Source organism: Acipenser ruthenus, chromosome 32 (genome assembly GCF_902713425.1).
Source record: "Acipenser ruthenus chromosome 32, fAciRut3.2 maternal haplotype, whole genome shotgun sequence".
Taxonomy (NCBI): Eukaryota; Metazoa; Chordata; class Actinopteri; order Acipenseriformes; family Acipenseridae; genus Acipenser; species Acipenser ruthenus.
The window spans coordinates 14,237,208-14,257,177 of record NC_081220.1 but is presented as its reverse complement, the minus strand read 5'-3'; the positions used below and the strand labels follow the sequence as shown (position 1 = coordinate 14,257,177).

At 43.7% G+C, this 19,970-nt stretch overlaps 1 protein-coding gene across 4 annotated transcripts in view; it reads right to left on the bottom strand.

Annotated features, from left to right (window-relative positions):
* Nucleotides 1-19,536, bottom strand: part of LOC117395481 (myocyte-specific enhancer factor 2D homolog) — a 41,952-nt gene extending 22,416 nt beyond the window's left edge. For 2 of the 4 annotated variants that reach the window (XM_059006231.1, XM_059006233.1), the window contains exons 1-3: nt 19,300-19,536; nt 2,881-3,199; nt 1,468-1,671 (exon numbers count right to left, since the gene is read on the bottom strand). In XM_059006231.1, coding sequence (XP_058862214.1) covers nt 1,468-1,671; nt 2,881-2,934 — 258 coding nt within the window. In that variant the 5' untranslated portion in view covers nt 2,935-3,199; nt 19,300-19,536. The remainder of the gene's footprint in view (nt 1-1,467; nt 1,672-2,880; nt 3,200-19,299) is intronic. The other 2 variants (XM_059006232.1, XM_059006234.1) reach the window with 1 other exon arrangement.
* Between the last annotated feature and the right edge of the window lie 434 nt (nt 19,537-19,970).

Genomic DNA, 19,970 nt, shown 5'->3' with positions numbered 1-19,970 from the left:
ACTGAAAAGGCTAATCCCAGTGTTTACTTTTTTTTTCTGTTGCCTCGTTAGGCCTGCCTGCTTCTCTTCGAGTTCACCCAGTTGTTGACAGTGTTCAAAACGTTCGCAGGAATACGTCTTGTTTTGTATATCTGTGTGTGCGGATTATTTACGAGCAGCTCATTGCAGCCAACATCATCATCAAGAAACTTACATCCTGTTAACACTTTTTTTTTTTTTAAATGGTTTTGCTTCAAGTATTTGGGCCAATGCCAAAAACAAATAATCTGACAAAGATGTCGAATTTGCACGGGGTACCGCGTTCAGTCTGAGATACATCAATAAATACATTTTAAATGAATTTAATTACAGTTAAGGATAATAATAATAATAATAATAGCATCAGTATTACAACACATTTAAATTAGACGGATGTAGCGATTGTATCAATTTAATATCCGATTAAAACTGAGATTAACTAAGTAAGATTTTTTGTGTTTGTTTTTAATCGCTTGACAGCCCTAATTTTTATATTTAATATTTTATATATATATATATATATTATATATATATATATATATATATATATATATATATATAATGTATGTATTTCCCCCAACCCAAACTATGTAATTCTAAAATTCTAGGTGATGCAAAACTTTTGGCTATAGCTTTGCTGTTAGCATTATTATTATTATTATTATTATTATTATTATTATTATTATTATTATTATTATTCATTCATTCATTCATTCATTCATTAACTGTCCTCTTAGTCAAAACAGACAAACACAAGCATCTGGCTCCTAGTCTTGAGTTTGGGATTTTTATATTTGTGTGTAACTCTTTCTGCATGATCAGATTCCTGTACAGAAATGCCTGCTCAGCCTCTTTACTGTACAGTCACTTACAGACAGCACTTTAGAGCAATCCTCGTTACAGCAATGCGAGAGGACAGCCAGTGGGTGATTTTTGCTTCAACTGTAACACTGAGCCTTCTTTAAGGTGGCGCCGTGGCCCTGGTTGATCTGAGTGGTGGAGAACTCGATGGAGCCTCCTTAAAAGACAGGGAACCCCAACCCAACCCAACCCGCCCCCCCCCCCCCCCCCCCGTGCTCTTGGGCTGTGCGCTGCGACAGAGCAGGATTAACACACACTGACAGGGATGAGCCGACTGCTGCACTGAAAACATGCAGCAATGTGTGTGTCTGTGAGGGGTGTGTGTGTGTGAGACTCTGTGTGTGTGTGTGTGTTTGTGTAGGAGACAGTGTGTGTGTGTGTGTATAAGACGGTGTGTGTGTGTGTGTCTGTGTATATGAGACTGTGTGTGTGTGTGTGAGACTGTGTGTGTGTGTGTGTGTGTGTGTATGTATGAGACTCTGTGTGTGTGTGACTCCGTGTGTGTGTGTGTATCTGTATGAGACTCTGTGTGTGTGTGTGTGTGTGTGTGTGTGTGTGTGTGTGTGCGCATGTGCACAGCCTGCCTACCTCGATGATGTCAGCGTTGGTCCTGCTCTCGTGCGGCTCGTTGTACTCTGTGTATTTCAGCAGCACCTTGTCCATGTCTGTGCTGGCGTACTGGAACAGCTTGTTGGAGTGGTTGAAGATGATGAGTGCGATCTCGCAGTCACACAGCACGCTCAGCTCGTAGGCCTTCTTCATCAGCCCAAACTTCCGTTTCGTGAACGTCACCTTCGGGAGAAGCACAGAGATGAGGCTGAGAGAGGAACACACGACAGGAGCAGAGCCACACGGACCCAGCGCTCCATTCCCTGGATCCAGCTCCCCACGGGCGAGGGTCGCTGGTGTGGATCGGGGCTGATTCACCGCTCAGAGTGAATTAAGAAACAGCGGCTTGGGTTTGGGATGATCAATGCTGCTTTCCTTAAGACTCCTGTGGAGAACGGCGACCCGGACAAACCCAAGCAGCTGTTTCTTAATTCACTCTGAACGGTGATTCAGCCCCGATCCACACCAGAGACCCTCGTCTGACTGTCAGCCCCTGATTTCTGCAGCACGCTTAATCCAAGTAATGGAGTAATCGTTTGGTGCGGCTCTAGTATAAGGCTAAACAAACACCTCGATTAGTGCTGGGATTTAATTTCAGTATTCTTAACCCGAGGGAACACTTAGCCCACTCTGAGGCTTGGAGCTTGGTTTCAGGAGACTGTAGGTTTCAGGGTCACTGCGCGGCACACCAGGCAGGGAGACTTCGGGGTTTGATACAGCAAACCTCAAACTAGGTCTCCCGGGGGTCTCCTGGAACCAGCTTTCAAGATCGTGTTCAACTCGGCTTTACAGACAGAGCCGTGACTGAACTTATGAATGTGTATCGGAAGAGGCAAAGGATGTATAAAATAAATGACATACAGGTACACCGGTACAGGTTCCATGAGCCTGTGTGTGAGAACGGTACAGTTCGGTTTACTGAGAGTCTTAGTGTACACTTTATAAAGATCTGCTTGTTCAAAATGCAGTGAGATCTGGGTGGCTTCACTTGCAGCTGTAAACAAGCCTGCAGAAACACACACACCCCCCCACCCACGCAATCCCTTTTGCTGAAGGCCACGTGACCTCTCTCTCTCTCTCTCTTTCTCTCTGTTGATGCAGCTCTTCAGAGCAGAAGACAGCTTGCTCGACGCTCTGTACCGCCACAAATCAAATTATATCGGGGTCGTTGCCATGGGCAACCAACTCCAAAGCCCCTCCTCTACCCCCCCCCCCCCCCATTAAGTGAAAGCTTGATAATGAAAGGCAGCAGTGTAATCCTATCGCAGCAAAAAGACAGAAGACGCAGGGAAGGTGCGTGCGCTGTATCTTGACAGGCGTTTGCACACTGCAAAAAGCAAAACGGTCATCACTCCCACAGGATCCTCATTTACCAGTCTGCTTGTCGCTCACCTGTCTGTTTCGTTCATCTGTGATCCGCTGGATCTGAATCTTTTTCCTCCCCATTTTCCTGTAGTTGTGTGTGTGGCGGGGAGGGTGGGGGCGGGCGGGACGGGGATGGGGGTTCGGGTGTCAAACACAAATTCTTTTCCTCCTCTTCCTGGCTCAACACTATTTCCCTTTCTTTATGGGTTTTTTTTGTGAGCAAAATAAAAAAAAAAAAAATTGAAAGCACAAGACGTTATCCGGAGTCTCCTCAGTTCATGTTACGTCTGCTCCGATTGAGAAGCGCTCAGCCGCTTCCTGTGTCCCTGTGACAGAGTCCTTAATCCTGAAAAAAAAAATATATATAATAATAATAATAATAATAATAATAATAATAATACAGGCTTGGTGGTCCAGTGGTTAAAGAAAAGGGCTTGATACCAGGAGGTTCAAATCCCAGCTCAGCCACTGACTCCCTGTGTGTTTGTGTGTGTGTGTGTGTGTGTGTGTGTGTGTGCATGTGTGTGTGACCCTGAGCAAGTCACTTCACCTCCTTGTGCTCCGTCCTTCAGATGAAACATAAAACAAACGAGGTCCTATTGGAAGTGACTCTGCAGCAGCAGCAGCAGCAGCAGTTGTTGATGATGCATAGTTCACCCCCCTAGTCTCTGTATATGGATAAAACGGTCTGCTAATGACCAATTCTTATAATAATAATAATAATAATAATAATAATAGAGAAGAAAGCAGAGATCAGACTTCAATCAGACACTAGAACACTAGTGTAATCTCTTGTCCTGTGTCGATCATCTCTACGGTGGCTGAGCTGCACAAACAAAAGCCACTCTGATATCATTTCATAAACAGAAGCAACAACTATGTACCCTCCGGTTCCAATAGCTCACATGTTGAAGAAGAAGCAGCAATTTATTAAAAAAAAAAAAGTTATTTATAACTTTGAATTAATGCAGAACCCAATCATTTGGAGGTACGGAGACCGAACCACTCCCTCCCTCCCCCACTAAGAGAAAGGGTGCTCCCTCCAGTCCAGGGCAGGCTTGAGGCACGGAGACTGAACTGCTCCCCCCCCCCCCCCCCCTGTGAGAATGGGTCTTCAGTTTCACGAACTCGATTTGATGTCAGTGCTCTTGGAGGAAGAGCGCTGTATTTAATACAAAGTCTGCCTTTGTGTCAAACCAGTAGATTAAACCACAGAGCCTCACAGCGCTGCGGTCGCCTGCATGCAGGGCTTGTGGTTAATCTTTTCAGTGATACTGCACTCGAGCTGGGCTGGCGGTGGCCTGCCTTGTACAGCTCGTGTGCATGTTATCCTATGTGGCTACTTGTTCCCGTTCTCTTACTGTTTGAAATGACCATTAAAGTTCCAGCGCTTGGATTTCAAACGTCCCGACAAATCACAACTACTGAATGCATTCTAAGAAATTTGCACGCTGCTGTAGATGAATCACATTTCTTATCAAAAAAAAAAAGAAGAAGGGGACAGGAAAGACTCGCTCTAGACCGGTAATTAATACCGCATTTGTGCTCCTTGAGTTTGCAATTTAAAAAAAAAAAAAACTATTTCAATTCAGTACATGCAAAGAAAAGCGACCCTTAGATTTGCAACTGCACTCAGCCTATTAACAAGGAGCCCCACTAAGAAACTGCAGTGAAAACCCAATCAATTGTTTATTTAAATCAGGAGGCTTGGGGGTCCAGCGGCTTAGAGAAAGGGGGCTTGATACCAGGAGGTTCAATCCCAGCTCAGCCACTGACTCCTTGTGTGTGTGTGTGTGTGTGTGTGTGTGACCCTGAGCAAGTCACTTCACCTCCTTGTGCTCCGTCCTTCGGATGAGATGTAAAACAAACGAGCTCCTATTGGAAGTGACTCTGCAGCAGCAGCAGCAGTTGTTGATGATGCATAGTTCACCCCTCCTTGTCTCTGTAAGTCGCTTTGGATAAAAGCAGTCTGCTAAATGACTAATTAATTATTTAAGCGATATACCAGGGGTTAGAAACTCACATTAGCCCAGCAGCCAGTCCATTGAAGGAAAAGGCTTTGTGAACTTCATGGAAAATGCCAAGCTTGCGAGAGCCGTAGTAGTTTTGAGAAAAGTGAACAGGTGGTATCTTGGTGGTATGGGGGAGGGGGGAGGGGGGAGGGGGGGAACAGGTTTTTAAAGTCTAGTGTGGTCCCCTGATCTAATGGTCACACCTGAGAACTCTACGCAGCCTTGCAAAGTCCACCGACGGGACATGACCGCTAACGAAGCCTTTGTTTTTGTTCATTTTCACAAAGTAATGTTTCATTTCCTACAGTGCCTTGTTTATGATGTGGGTCTGGCGTTCCTATCCTTACAGTAGGTATGAACCTATATTAAACCTAGATATAAAGTCAGTGCGAGTTAAGTGGCAGCAGAATTAAAATAAGACCCTGTTACCCTTTCAAAGACTCTTCTAGAGATAGACAGAGATAGAGAGATAGAGAGACAGATAGATAGGACAGACAGACATATACACACACACACAGCTACATAGGGAAGACTAGCAAGAAAATTCATGATTGCCAGATGCCACCCCCCCATATAAAAAAAAAAATATATAAAAAAGGCAACATCTTCAATTTTCAATGCAAAATGAAAGAGCCAAGCTACTTTAGAAGCTCCTAACCTTAATAAGCGTCTAAAAAATGTTCTATTTTAACTGTCTACAAAGCTTGAGTGCTTGTTGTGTAAAAAAAAAAAAAGCCTTTCAAAATTCTTACATAACAGCTGCATGGCTAATGCATAATAACAATGAAACGAAAGCCTGGAACCAAAATCAAAGGACACACGGGCACACACACTACAGCACTGAGTGTATTCAGAGCAGGGCTAGGAGTTGGGTTCGTCGGCGAAGGAAATCACGGGGTAAATGTGAATCAGAGCTTAAAATAAGCACCTTGAAAGTGGTCGTTTTCTTCAGCAGATTGTGGGGCTCCAGTTTTCCTCGTTTGGTTCCCTGTACCGGGAGGGGTCACCCTGACTGATCTCCCCAGGGATGCTGTACAGATGTACGCAGGCTTGCGTGACATCGCCACAGCCCTGGCTAAAGGCCAGGCGAGCAGGTTGAAAAATGCAAACCGGTTTTTGAGCAGTAAATAAAATTTTAAATTTTGGAGAACGAGAAAAAGGCCAATTTCGGCCCATCAAGGCTCGCCCCTTTGTCAGCGCACCACTCTCCCCCTCCTGTGGGATTTTAAAAGCACAGAATCTAGTCTCTTTGTTTAAATGTCCCCAGTGATTCAGATCCTACCACTTCACTGCCTGGTAGGGGCTATTCCATGCATTTCTCTTTGTGTAAAACTCCAAGGACGCCCTCTCGTTCTTCTCTTTGTGCTGAATTTGAAGTCTTGGGCTGACTTTATGGAGACCGTTTCTGATTTTAAAGACTTCAAATCGAACCCTCTCTCTTTCCCTTCTTTTTCTTCTAGGCTGAAGAGATTGAATTCTTTTAACATGTCTGGTGGAGCATTGCATATGTTAAAACAGTCCGAGTCGGATGAGACGTAAAACAAACGAGCTCCTATTGGAAGTGACTCTGCAGCAGCAGCAGCAGTTGGTGATGATGCATAGTTCACCCTCCTAGTCACTGCAAGTCGCTTTGGATAAAAACAGTCTGCTAAAGGACTGATTAATAAATGTAAGAAGGTTAAGATAAATCTACTTTTAGGTTTTATTTGAGAAACACTAAAAAATATATTTTTTAAACTCAACCAGTGCTTTACCACAAACACTTGAAGAACAGCAACTTCTGCATTCATTGAGGCTGCTTCCAGACTGTTTACAGAATTAACTGAACACACAGCACAGCACAGCACAGCACAGTACAATATAGTACAGTGCCATATAGCATACTACAGTACAATGTGCACTGTGATTGCTGTCTGAGCTGTTATGACTGAAGCTGGATGCCTCAACACAGATTCGGAAAAGAAATATCACCAAGAACCGTTTAACTCGCTGTTTTCAGAAGGCATGCAAATTCAAAACCAGAAGACTGAACTGCACTTGGAAAAAACTAACAAACAAAAAAACAGCTTTCATAAACAGCATGCGTGAGGAGTCTAACAAAAAAATAAATAAACCAGGCACAACAAGACAGCTTGACCTCGTCCATTTTAAAAGCTTCAGAAAAAAACATTCCTGTACTTACTGCAGCCTCACAAGCCAGACTGAGCCACCTTCTTAAAACTTCAACAGCTCCAGAGAGAGAGAACGACAAAACGGAAACTGTGACAAGCTTACAGTCCTTAAAAATCGCCAGATTAGCACATTCTACCGTCCCGGGGCCCACTGCACATCTCTCTCTCTCTCTCTCTCAACTCTGTGCTCAAACTTTGAGAGACAACTGTCTCTAATTTGTCAGTTCAAGTGTCAAGGCGGTGGGGGGGGGGGGGCATTGGAGAAGGAAGCACGCTGGGAGACTTAACTCCCCCCTCCCCCCGAGGTTTTAAAGAAGTGCAGTTAAGGATTAGCGGCAGCTGGACACCTTTTGCCTTTTACACAGCTGCTGGGTGGTTTGTTTCTCCTGTGGCCGCCTGTCCTGTTCGCTGTGCTGTACAGCTCAGACTTCAGATTCTCACCCTGAATTTTCCACTCTCCTTTAATTCAACTGATCCCTGCTAAGCCATTCCGTGTCTCTCAATCACACACTGAGAAACGCGCTCACAGTAAGGTATTTATTTTCTGTGAAACAACTAAATGGGCTCGTAAGTCTGACTTTTCAAAGCAGAAGTGTCTCCTCTTTATTCATGTAAACGCAGTCACGCAGAATGATTCTGATGAAGCGCGTCCGGCATGAAACGCTTTATTTTTTATTACAGCTTTTTAATAAAGATGAGTCGCTTATTAACACGTCGCGATCTCGTTTGCACGCTCTGCTTCTGAATGAAAAAACGAAGGCTGGGCCGATTTTACAAGCCCGTTTAGCTGTTTCACAGAAGAAAGCCGCAAATGAAATTTCACTATGACCGCTTCTCAGTGTGTGATTGAGAGACACGAATGGCTGAACAGCTATGTCGTGGGGCTGTTCTGGGATGTTTCTGTGTTGTTTCGTGATGTGTTGTTTTACTAGTTAAAGTCAGTTGTGTATTTTAAATGTTTCTAATTCTTCAATTGAAAGAAAGATGCTGGGTTTTTTTTGGCTCATCTGATCTTGTCATTCGGGGAAAAACAAAGTGGCCGAGACGAGAAAAGAATATTGAGTTTAAAATTATTATTATTTTTTTTTTTTAGTCATCTTTCCTCATTCATTCTAAAAGAGCGAGTGTCAGAATGCTTATCAAATACATTGCTTGTTTTTCTGATCTGTTTTTGTCAGTTTGTCAACTTCCCGAGTGACTCGTTTTGAGACCGCTAGCTCTCCATTCACCAAATGTTTTTTTTTTTTTTTTTTTTTTTTTTTTTTAAAAGTCTGTCCTTTGTAATTGGTGGTTTTCAACCCTGGTCCTCGGGGGACCCCCTGTGTTTGCTGGTTTTCATCCCAACTTAGCTCTCAATTACTGAACCAGACCCTGAACTGAACTGATCACTTGCTTAAAATTGACTTTTTGAACATTTTTCAGCTTTTGAAAAAGTTGCAGAGTTCAAGCTGCTTGTAAAATGTTTTCACCAACTTGCAATCTGCAACTGTTAGAAATGAGAGCTGAAAACAATTTAAAAAGGTTTAATTACGCAAATGATCAATTCAATGAAGGGTCTAGTTAAGTAATTGAGAGCTCAGTTGGAATAAAAACCAGCAGACACACAGAGGGGTTCCCCCAGGACCGGGGATGGGAAGTGCTGCATTATATAACAGTAGTGTGCAAATATATTTGGGGGGGGGTTGATTAAGAAGTCTTTTGAGGTCTGCCAGGGAATGGTCCATGCGTTCCTGTATGAAAGGAAATGCTTCTGGCTCTAGTTTTTATGTCCCGTTTCAATGACCTGTCTACTTTTTTTTGCCGTTGATTTGAACTGTTTTTTTTTCCTGTCTTCTCTTGCCTGGGACCCCCTTTAAAAAAAAAAAAAAACGTCTACCCCAGTTTATATACAGTGACCCCCCAGCGTGATAGACACACACAGGGTGTCCGACACTGTACGGTATGAAGCAAGCTCTTCAGAAAAAAAGTTTTCATTCTTGTGTGATCTTGATGGACCCCCCCCCCCACCACCATTCACACACACACACACACACACACACACACACACACGTACGTCTGGACAAAAACAGCTGACGCCCAATTAAGCAGCTGTGAAGCTACAGGTGGGGAATCGTGCCCTTGTTTACCATCCTCTCTCTCTCTCTCTCTTCCACACACACCTGCTCCAAGTCAGTCACAAGCATTATAAAAATGCACTACTAGTATGTCACTGTAGATATAACTTGCTGTATCTTACTTCATATTGTATTCTAGTAGTGTTATTATTATACATAGCATCCTAGTTCATATTGGATTCTAGTAGTGTTATTATTATACATAGCATCCTAGTTCATATTGTATTCTAGTAGTGTTATTATTATACACAGCATCCTAGTTCATATTGTATTCTAGTAGTGTTATTATTATACATAGCATCCTAGTTCATATTGTATTCTAGCAGTGTTATTATTATACACAGCATCCTAGTTCATATTGTATTCTAGTAGTGTTATTATTATACACAGCATCCTAGTTCATATTGTATTCTAGTAGTGTTATTATTATACACAGCATCCTAGTTCATATTGTATTCTAGTAGTGTTATTATTATACATAGCATCCTAGTTCATATTGTATTCTAGTAGTGTTATTATTATACACAGCATCCTAGTTCATATTGTATTCTAGTAGTGTTATTATTATACACAGCATCCTAGTTCATATTGTATTCTAGTAGTGTTATTATTATACACAGCATCCTAGTTCATATTGTATTCTAGTAGTGTTATTATTTGCACTGACTGTAAACTACACTGTATTTAAATATGAAGCTTGCATTGTAACACTGCGCTGCCCTGTGACACCTGTGTGAGTCGCCTGGCATAAAGGAGAATGCCAAATACATAACTAATAATAATAATAATAATAATAAATGTTAAATGTCAAAATAATCTTATTGTTTGCGTCTTCTGTTTTTTTTTGTTTTTTTTTGCTGTTGAGATCACAAGAGCCTTTGAAAGAAAAGGGGCTTGTTACCAGGAGGTTCAAATCCCGGCTCAGCCACTGACTCCCTGTGTGTGTGTGTGTGTGTGGGTGTGTGACCCTGAGCAAGTCACTGAACCTCCTTGTGCTCCGTCCTTCGGATCTGACGTAAAACAAGCCAGCTCCTATTGGAAGCGACTCTGCAGCAGCAGCAGCAGCAGTTGTTGATGATGCAGAGTTCACCCCCCCTAGTCTCTGTAACTCGCTTTGGATAAAGGTTTCTGCTAAAATGACTCATTACTACTACTACTAATAATAATAATAATCCTAAAGTAGAAAGTACTTTATGGATAAGCTCTGCTAAGATGAGGGATCACAAAGCCACTTTGCAGCTTGGGGGGTTTTGATACAGCAAACCTCAAACTAGGTCTCCCGGGGGTCTCCTGGAACCAGCTTTCAAGCCACGGGTTCCTGAAAAAGTTACTTTGTGGAGCGTTAATTGTGCCAAATACAGAAAGAAATAAAAAAAAAAAAAGGAGTAATCGCACAAATGAAGATGTCCTTTTAAACCTCCTCAGAGACGCTCCTTTCTGCAGTTAGTCAGGTCTGGAGGCAGGGACGCGTTATGCTGATTAAAGAAGGCGTTGGAAGAGCAGATTCGCGAAGGCTGACTGGGATTTCTGTTAATAAATCTGTTGGGGAGTGTGCAGTTTTGGGGGAGGGCTGCTCGTTGCCTTTGAAGAACCATCTCTTTCTACCTCTTAATATTCTCCAGTGGGCTTCCGCTGGCTTAATCTTCCCGTGAGTTTCAAACATGTTGAATACAGCTTGACTGAAGCCGCCCCAGATATAACCCATGATCCCCCCTGCAGCGCCCCCTGCTGGCTTGTAAGTGCAACTGAAAGCAATTTTTTTTATTTTTTTTTTAATATACGGTGTCTCAGAAGTAGGGCTTCTGATTTGTCTGCGTTTTCCCCCAAAACTTTTCTACTCTCCTTTAAGAAATCAACTGATCCCGCCCCCCCCCGGAATGTTACAAGCTCTGCAATGCTGACCCCTCTGGCTTTGACCTCTGAACTTTCCACCTGTCAGTGTCAGGACCCAGAGCTGTAAAAGACCGCCTCTCTCTCTCTCTCTCCAAGCAGAGAAAGAGTGGGGAGGTAACGGCTGAGGCATTTGACACTGTCTAAGACAATACAACACACATGTATTTTTATCTAGAGTCCTCCCTTCACGCCATCCCAGAGTGCTGTGCAAAATCAAACAAAAAACAGGAGGGTTCCAATTTAGACCTTAAAAGAATCCACTTCCACCTGCCTGACGACGTCAAGCGGAAAAGAGTTCCACAGACGAGGAGCTCGACGGCAAAAAAAAACAACTCTGTCATCTTCTGCTGTCAAAGAACGAACAGGAATACATACAGTTAGTAGTTCTCGGGGACAGGATGGCCCTGATCTGTGTATTACTCTTTACTGTTTTAAATGAATTGCATGTGTGGCCTATTAAAAGTCATCAATGCAATTAGACAATCGCTACTAATTGGCCTATTTTTACTCCAAGATTTTCAGTTCTAGTGGTTTGATTTCAGACGCACAGCAAAATAAAAAAAAACTACAGAAGCAATTCATTTAAAACAGTAAAGAGAAAAGGAGCACAGAGCCACACACGGTAAAACGCAGGAGACTTTTTAGAAGTGGTTTAAGACGCCCGATTAAAGCACAGAGCGGTCTGACATTTTCACACACGAGTGTGTTTCTATATCACCGATCGCTGAGCGGAGAGTGAAATTCTCACACCCAGAGGTGTGTTCATGCAGGTAGGTATAGACAGGATATCAATGACAAACCTGGAGGTGTTCTAATACATTTGCACGCAGCTGTATGTAGTAAACAGGCAGCAGCTGATGTTGTAAAGTCACAATTTTCTCCAGCTAGTCCTGCAGGGGGGGGGGGGGGGTGGGGAGGAGGTCCGTCAATGGGGGTAAAGGCTACTGGCCGTTTAGCGGCTGCAGCTGAATATTGCAAAAGCGGCGAGGCTCTTGAGGTGAGGGTTCAGCCGTTCCCTCAATCCGCCCCTGCAATCCGCAAGTTTCAGGTTGACTGCCGCACTTCCCTGTCCGTCTCCCCGAAATACAGAAGTGAAAGTACCAGCTGGGGCTCGCTCACGCAACGCTGGAGTCGTGAAACAAACAAATAAATTAAAAAAAAAGAAATAAAACACAGAACACAAGGTTTTATTGCATCACCCTTTAAAAAAAAAAACTCTTTTTTTTGCGTCTGGTATCATTTTGTACTTTCTTGCGATTACACGATGTTACATAAAAAGATCTAAAACTACGTTCATACAATATATAATCCTAGAATATCCAGGTGATGCAAAGTCTGCAGAGTCAGCACGGTGCCTGATCTACGTATTGGACAGGATTCAATATTTTTGTCTCTGTCTCTTACTCCCTCTCCGGCTCCCAACGCCTGATGCACAGCGATGATTAAAAGCACCTAAGCCCCAGGGTTTAACTGTAACGTGATAAGCATTTAAATAATATTAACAGTACCAGACACCCCCTCCCTCGCCCCCCCCAGGGCTGCCAGAACTAAAATATTTACTCTCCTCTTGTGTGGCTGACTGTAAAGAGACTTGAGGTGAAAACAGCGAGGGCGGGGGACAGAGAACGGGGTAGAGGAATATCCCGAGGGACTGGGAGGTCAGCTGGGCTGCTCACTGGTTAGGGACTGGGCACTGCAGCCAAGCGGACAGAGAAAAGGGGCCAGGAGGTTCAAGGTTCAAATCCCAGCTCAGCCACTGACTCACTGTGTGTGTGTGTGTGTGTGCGAGACCCTGAGCAAGTCACTGAAGACTTGAAACAAACGAACTATTGGAAGTGACTCTGCAGCAGCAGCAGCAGCAGTTGTTGATGATGCATAGTTCACCCCCCTAGTCTCTGGAAGTCGCTTTAGATAAAAGCATCTGCTGAATAACTGTCAAACAGATTAGATGTGGGAGATTTACTAAGATTACTCTCTGCTTTGTCTCTGTATACCCCTTTTTCTTCGTTAGTTAGTTTGCTTGCTTGCTTGCTTGCTCTGGAATTGTACAATGGCAGCGACGCAGTTTGATCGGACTGTGCTCGGGGCAGTTGCCCTGGCTCTCTGTATTCCCGCTGCTAGCAGCAGTCTTCTCTCCGTGCTGCGCCTGAGAGGGGAGAGAGAGAGATAGAGAGAGAGAGAGAGAGAGAGAGAGAGAGAGAGAGAGAGAGAGCAAGAGAGAGAGAGAGAGAGAGAGAGAGAGAGAGAGAGAGAGGGAGAGAGACAGAGAGAGCGCTGAGAGAGATCGGAGGGACAGGGACAGATGGGCAGCTCCGTGAAGCTGGAGAGCAGAGATTAGAGCAGGTAAGGGCCTGAGAGAGAGAGCAGAGGGAGAGAGAGAGAGAGAGAGAGAGAGAGAGAGAGAGAGAGAGAGAGGGGAAGAGAGAGAGAGAGAGAGGGGAAGAGAGAGAGAGAGAGAGGGGAGGGACAGGGACAGATGGGCAGCTCCGTGAAGCTGGAGAGCAGAGATTAGAGCAGGTAAGGGCCTGAGAGAGAGAGCAGAGGGAGAGAGAGAGAGAGAGAGAGAGGGGGGGGGGAGAAGGGAAGAGAGCAGAGAAAGAGATAGAGGGGGAGAGACAGAGGGGAAGAGAGAGCAGAGAGAGAGAGAGGGGAGAGAAGAAGAGAGCGCAGAGAGAAAGAGAGGGAGGATAGTAGAAAGAGGTGGAAGAGAGAGGGGAAGAGAGCAGAGATAGAGAGGGGGAGAGAGCAGAAAGAGTGGGAAGGAATGAGAGACAGCGAGTGAGAGAGAAAAAAGAAAGAAAGAAAGAAAGAAGAGTGGGGGAGGGAGAGGGAGGAGAGAGAGGTAGAAGAGATAGAGTGGCAGAGAGAGAGGGGGAGATAGGAGAGAGGGGGAGGGAGGAGGGAAACAGGTGCAAAGAGAAAAAAACTAAATTGTTTGAATCCTGAATTCTAGGGAGATGCAAAACTTTTGGCCAGAGCTGTAGGTTCCAGCCATGCCCTTCAAACACCATTCCAGTACAGGTATCGAGTGACTTCACTGCACAATGCGACAGCAAGAACAGTAAACCTGTCGGAAAGTATAGACCGGATCACGATTCATGACACGCGAACGCCCACCGCAAGCAAGCAGGTCTCTCCAATTCAGAATCCCTTTTGTCCCGAAAGCTGATCCTTTTACACCTCGAGAGGAAAGGGGGGGGGGGGGGGGGGGGGGGGGGACGGGACCCAAATCTTCTGCACACACCCCTACACGGGCAACACAGCATGTAGAAGTCAAAAACAAAAGAAGAAAAAAAAATTAAATTAAAAACTTAGAGGGAGGTTGATTCGCGTAACCCTCTATTCCCCTCCAGCCTCAGACACAGCTGCATTTTAATCACAGTGTCTATTAGCCTCCAATCACTGTGATGGCACCCACCACCTATTTTTGGGTGGGAATGCCAGGATTAACCGCGAAAGGTGGTTGATCCAATCCAGGGGAATTCTCCAGTCTTGTAAAATTCCCCCGGTGATTTCCAGGGATGTCTCATCCCGGCGGGCAGGCTACAGATTGATCAAGCGGAGAACGGACACCATCTTATTAGCGAGGGGTTATGCAAGTCAACCGGTCCCATGTCGGGCGTGTCTCATTGGGTAAGAGATGGCATTTTGGGCGGGAGGCGAAACTGAAACAGCGTGAAACGAAGTCTTATGCAATAACAGACATCCTACACACGACCTATTAACTTATTTTAAAATCACACAAACTAATACTTTCCTTGGGGGGGGGGGGGGGGGGACGACAGCTTTAAAAATGAAAAATATTTTTACTTGCAGTCCCCCGTGTCCCTCCCTCCCCGAGTCGTGAAATGGTTCAGCCCAGAATCAGTTGCCACAGTCACGGAAGATTCCACGTAGGACTAGAGGTGCTGTGTCGCGGGTGAGATATATATACAGTATATAGCCAACTGGAAAACACTGTGATCCTGGATTCTGAGCTCTTTGGAATCTGTAAATGGGTTCCCAAGCAAATGCAACGCGCGTTTGACTTTATATTTTGATCTTTTTAAAAAAAAATTTTAAAAATGTAAAAAAAAAAAAAAAAGACAAGTCTTAGCCTGGATAACACCCTGGTAAAGAGAACCTCATATATAAGCTGGATGGATGGATGGATGGATGGATAGACAGAGATTTTTTATTAATTTGAAAAAGGAAAGCTGCTTGTGTACCAAAAGGAGCAAAAACAAAACAAAAAAAAGGTCACGCAGGTCCACAGAAAATGTGAAGAATTGAATTTTAGTAAAGCAGTGCTCTCAGGACGTTTCGGACTGCAAGTCCGTCTTCAGCGGGATGTGAAAAGGCAGCGCTGTAAACAGATGATATAAGCTAAACACTAAGAATATAAATCCAAGAATCAAAAAAGAAAAAAAAGGGATGAAAATATAACAGTTGAATAAAACGCCCTCCCACACGCTTCTTAATCCAGGAGACACAAATAACACGGAATGCGAATTTGTGATGAATTCGGGTCACCCCACAATTCTCCCTTTGTTTCTCAAGCAGGGATATATTATTAAACATTTTTTTTCTCTGTGATCGGTTCCCAAAAAGGAGGTCCCCACCCTCCACCCTTGACCCACATATATTTTTAGAAAACTGTAACACTTGTATAATATCAACATTTGAAAAAAGGTACCAAGCAGGGATGGCACAGTAAACTGTGGTTTAGAATGGGCTGTATATCAATATAAATGTGTAACCAGAGAGGATTACTTTTATTCCTGTGCAGAGAAGACACTGAGTCTTTCGCAACGTTTTATAAGGGCGCGTGTATCAGAGAAGAGAGGGATTGCAAGAGAGAGGGGGCTCCCTCCAGTCCAGAGCAGGCTTGAGGCAGGGAGACTGAACTGCTCCCTCCCTCACCCCCCCCCTAAGAGAAAGGGTGCTCCCTCCAGTCCAGGGCAGGCTTGAGGCACGGAGACTGAACTGCTCCCTCCCTCACCCCCCTAAGAGAAAGGGTGCTCCCTCCAGTCCAGGGCAGGCTTGAGGCAGGGAGACTGAACTGCTTCCTCCCTCCCTCCCTCACCCCCCCCTAAGAGAAAGGGTGCTCCCTCCAGTCCAGGGCAGGCTTGAGGCACGGAGACTGAACTGCTCCCTCCCTCCCTCACCCACCCCCCTAAGAGAAAGGGTGCTCCCTCCAGTCCAAGGCAGGCTTGAGGCAGGGAGACTGAACTGTTTGCATATTTCTGCCTATTCAGTAGTTTTCACGAGCACAAGAAAACTCATCACAAGTAAGAAGAGAACGCGACGGGGCTGTACCTAGCAGGATGCAGCAAAGCGAGAATACTTCCTTCCTTAAAAATGTAGCAATTAGTAGCACACTGCCAAGGCATCTGTTCCTCTAAGAAATTGAAACGGACGATACACAAACGCTGAACAGCAACAAACAGCATTTACATACATTGAGAAGATTCATTTTAATATATTATATATATATAATATCATTTGCTGTGGTTTGATTTCACATGCACAACAAATCAAAACTACAGAAGCAATGGGTTATTCCAATACATTTGGACACAGCTGTATACACACCAGGGATGGAAATAAGACTCCCGTTGCACAGCAGTGTGATCCATTCCTGGTTTTACGATGAGTTTAATAATCAGACACACCTGAGCTTGTTACCTAGACACACTGGGGGCTGATCAAGCTGGTAGAAAAATCTGGAATGGGTGAAACTGCTGTGCAATGGGAGTCTTATTTCCATCCCTGATATGCACACACACACACACACATATATGTGTGGGGCAGCAGTGTGGAGTAGTGGTCAGGGCTCTGGACTCTTGACCGGAGGGTCGTGGGTTCAATCCCAGGTGGAGGGGGGGCACTGCTGCTGTACCCTTGAGCAAGGTACTTTACCTAGATTGCTCGCTTTGGATAAAAGCGTCTGCTAATTATTAATTCATAATAATAATAATAATAATAATAATAATAATAATAAAGGGGTGTGGCAGAAGCTCAGAGACAGATGTACTGAACTTCTCTCTTGTGAGCTTCCACATAGATCTCCAAGTCTCTGCTCCAGATATTTTATTATTATTATTATTATTATTATTATTATTATTATTATTATTATTATTATTATTATTATTAATAGTAGTAGTAGTAATAGTATTATTAATTAGCCATTTTAGCAGATGCTTGTATCCAAAGCCACTTACAGAGACTAGGGGGGTGAGCTATGCATCATCAACAACTGCTGCTGCTGCTGCTGCTGCTGAGTCACTTCCAATAGGAGCTCGTTTGTTTTACGTCTCATCCGAAGGATGGGTGTATCCAAGGGAGGCCTGGGAAACCAGACACCACGGCCAAGTTTCCCTAAACATCTTGTGGGAAGAAAGAGAATTCCACCCTCGCTTCCCAGACCTTTCCATCCCACCCCGCAGGACACAGCTCTGGCCAAAAGTTTTACATCACCCTATAGAATGAACTAACTGTGCTTCATAAAGTCGAATGAAACCCGCTGAATAACGCGAGCGGGGCTGAGTTTGTGAATCGGATCCAGGGCGCTCTGTCCCGTGGTGCGACTGCTGTTCCTTCGCTAACCTGAACAGTTTTTACTCCACAGAAAATATGCCGTTTGCTCTCAATGGTCACAGGCCAAGAAAAAAAAGCCCCTCTTAGGAAAACCTCACAAGGACAAATCGCTTGAGGTTTGCAAAACGGCATCTGAACGACGGATATGAGTTCTGGTCAAAGGTTTTGTGGAGTGATGAAACAAAAATCGAGCTATTTAGTCACACTGATAGTCATTACGTTTGGAGAAAGTCTGGTGAGGCGTGCAAAGAAAAGAACACCATACCTACTGTCAAGCATGGAGGTGGCAATATCCTTGTATGGGGCTGTTTTTCCTCTAACGGCACAGGAAATTTAGTTCCAATACATGGTAAAATGGATTCCATTGCATACCAAAAGATATTGGCCAACCATCTGAAACCCTCCGCTACAAAACTCGGTTTAAAAGTGGAACTGGACGTTCCAACATGACAACGATCCAAAGCACACAACAAAATCTACTTCAGAATGGTTAAAGAAGAATACAAACAAGGTTCTGGAATGGCCAGGTCAAAGTCCCGATCTAAATCCGATTGAGAATCTTTGATATGAGCTGAAGAAGGCTGCGCACAGGAGAAGTCCTCGGGATTTGAATGAACTGGAACAATTCTGCGTTGAAGAATGGTCAATCCTGCCAAAAGCTCACTGACAAATATCCTAATCGCTTAAAAGAGGTTTAAACTGCTAAGAAGGTGCCTCCACTAGATATTCATTTCATTTTCCTGGTCGGGGTATGAATACTTTTGAATTTGCGTGTTTGGAGTTTTGCAACAACAACAACAACAACAAATTGCTGAAATAAATAATTGTAGACATCTATTTCTTGTATTTTTTCCCTCATCCACAAATGCAACACTTTTGCTACAAAATATGTGTTTTCTATAATTATTTGTTTGAGAAATTTCTACAAATTATAAAATTTCCATTGGGGTATGTAAACTTTTGACTACAACTGTATGTCTAAGTATGCCATTGTACATAATATTATATCTCAGGGATGGGAATCAGACTCCTATCGCACAGCAGTGTCACCCAGTCCAGGTTTTACTGCTACCAGCTTGATCAGCCCCCAGTGTGTCTAGCTAACAAACTCAGGTGTGTCTGATTATTAAACTCCTAGTGAAACCAGGACTGGATCACAGTGCTGTGCAGCGGGAGTCTGATTCCCATCCTTGTATGTATATATATATATATATATACTGTTTGACAGCTTCTCCGCTCCCCCTCCATTTCGCTTTGACAGCCCCTGTCGCGATTCGTGTTTTGGCCCTGTGTGTGTGTGTCGACGACATGCGCAGATCTTAAAAACACAGCAACGCAAGAACCGCGTTTTTATTACAGAAGATCGACAAAAACAGCAGAAAAAAAAAACAACAGCAGCAAATGGACAACGGTTAAACATAAACAAATAAACAAATAAATAAATAAATAAATACAAATATAAAACGTTCAGTACTTGCCGGAACTGTTATTAAAAAGCAGGAGTGAACAGAGCTAAAAACAGCGTTGGTACTGTGGTTGGCCGTCATTATATATTTATATAAATATTATTTTATATATTTATAAATAAATATATATATAAATCAACACAGACCGAGATAAAAAACACTGGCAGACAGATATCAAATGAAACGATGCGACTTAAACATTTTCACTTACCGAGTAATAATATTTTCCTATCTTCCCCTCGGCGTTCAACGACGGCAATGACAATTTCCTTCCCCAAAAAAAATAAAAATGACCTAAAAGTATTAAAACAGCACCCCCTTTTTAATTTCTCCCCCCTCTCTTTACTTTACAGTCCGTTCAGACCTCTCTGTTTTAGTGCGAGTCGGTACAATGTAGAAACTATACAAGCGCGCAACCTACCCTCCTCATCCCGCCCTCACCCGCAGGATTCTCTGACTGACAACCACACTGGCCAACCCCTGAGGGAATCCGAGCCCCAGCTCGCGTGAACAGCCAATGAGAAGGCGGGGAAGGTGTTTTTTTTTGTGTTGTTGTTGTTGTCAGTGGAGGAGGAGGAATTGGTTTGGTTGGCCCGTGCGGTGTTGTATCCCTCCGCCTTGTCAATTTTAGTTTGGCTTGGATTATTTTAAAAAGGATATTTTTTTTTTTCCTTTAAAGAAAAACCTCTTCTTTTTTTGACGTGTAATTGTTTCTTTCGTTCTGCCACACCGTTCCATTCTAATTGTTTGTTTTTAAATTAAATAAATACTGCGTACCGGTAAACAAGCACCCGCAAATACTACCTTTTTCTTAAAAACTAATTCAGTCATGGGGGAGGGAGTGACCTGCGATTGAAATTACACTTCAATATTATTCGACAA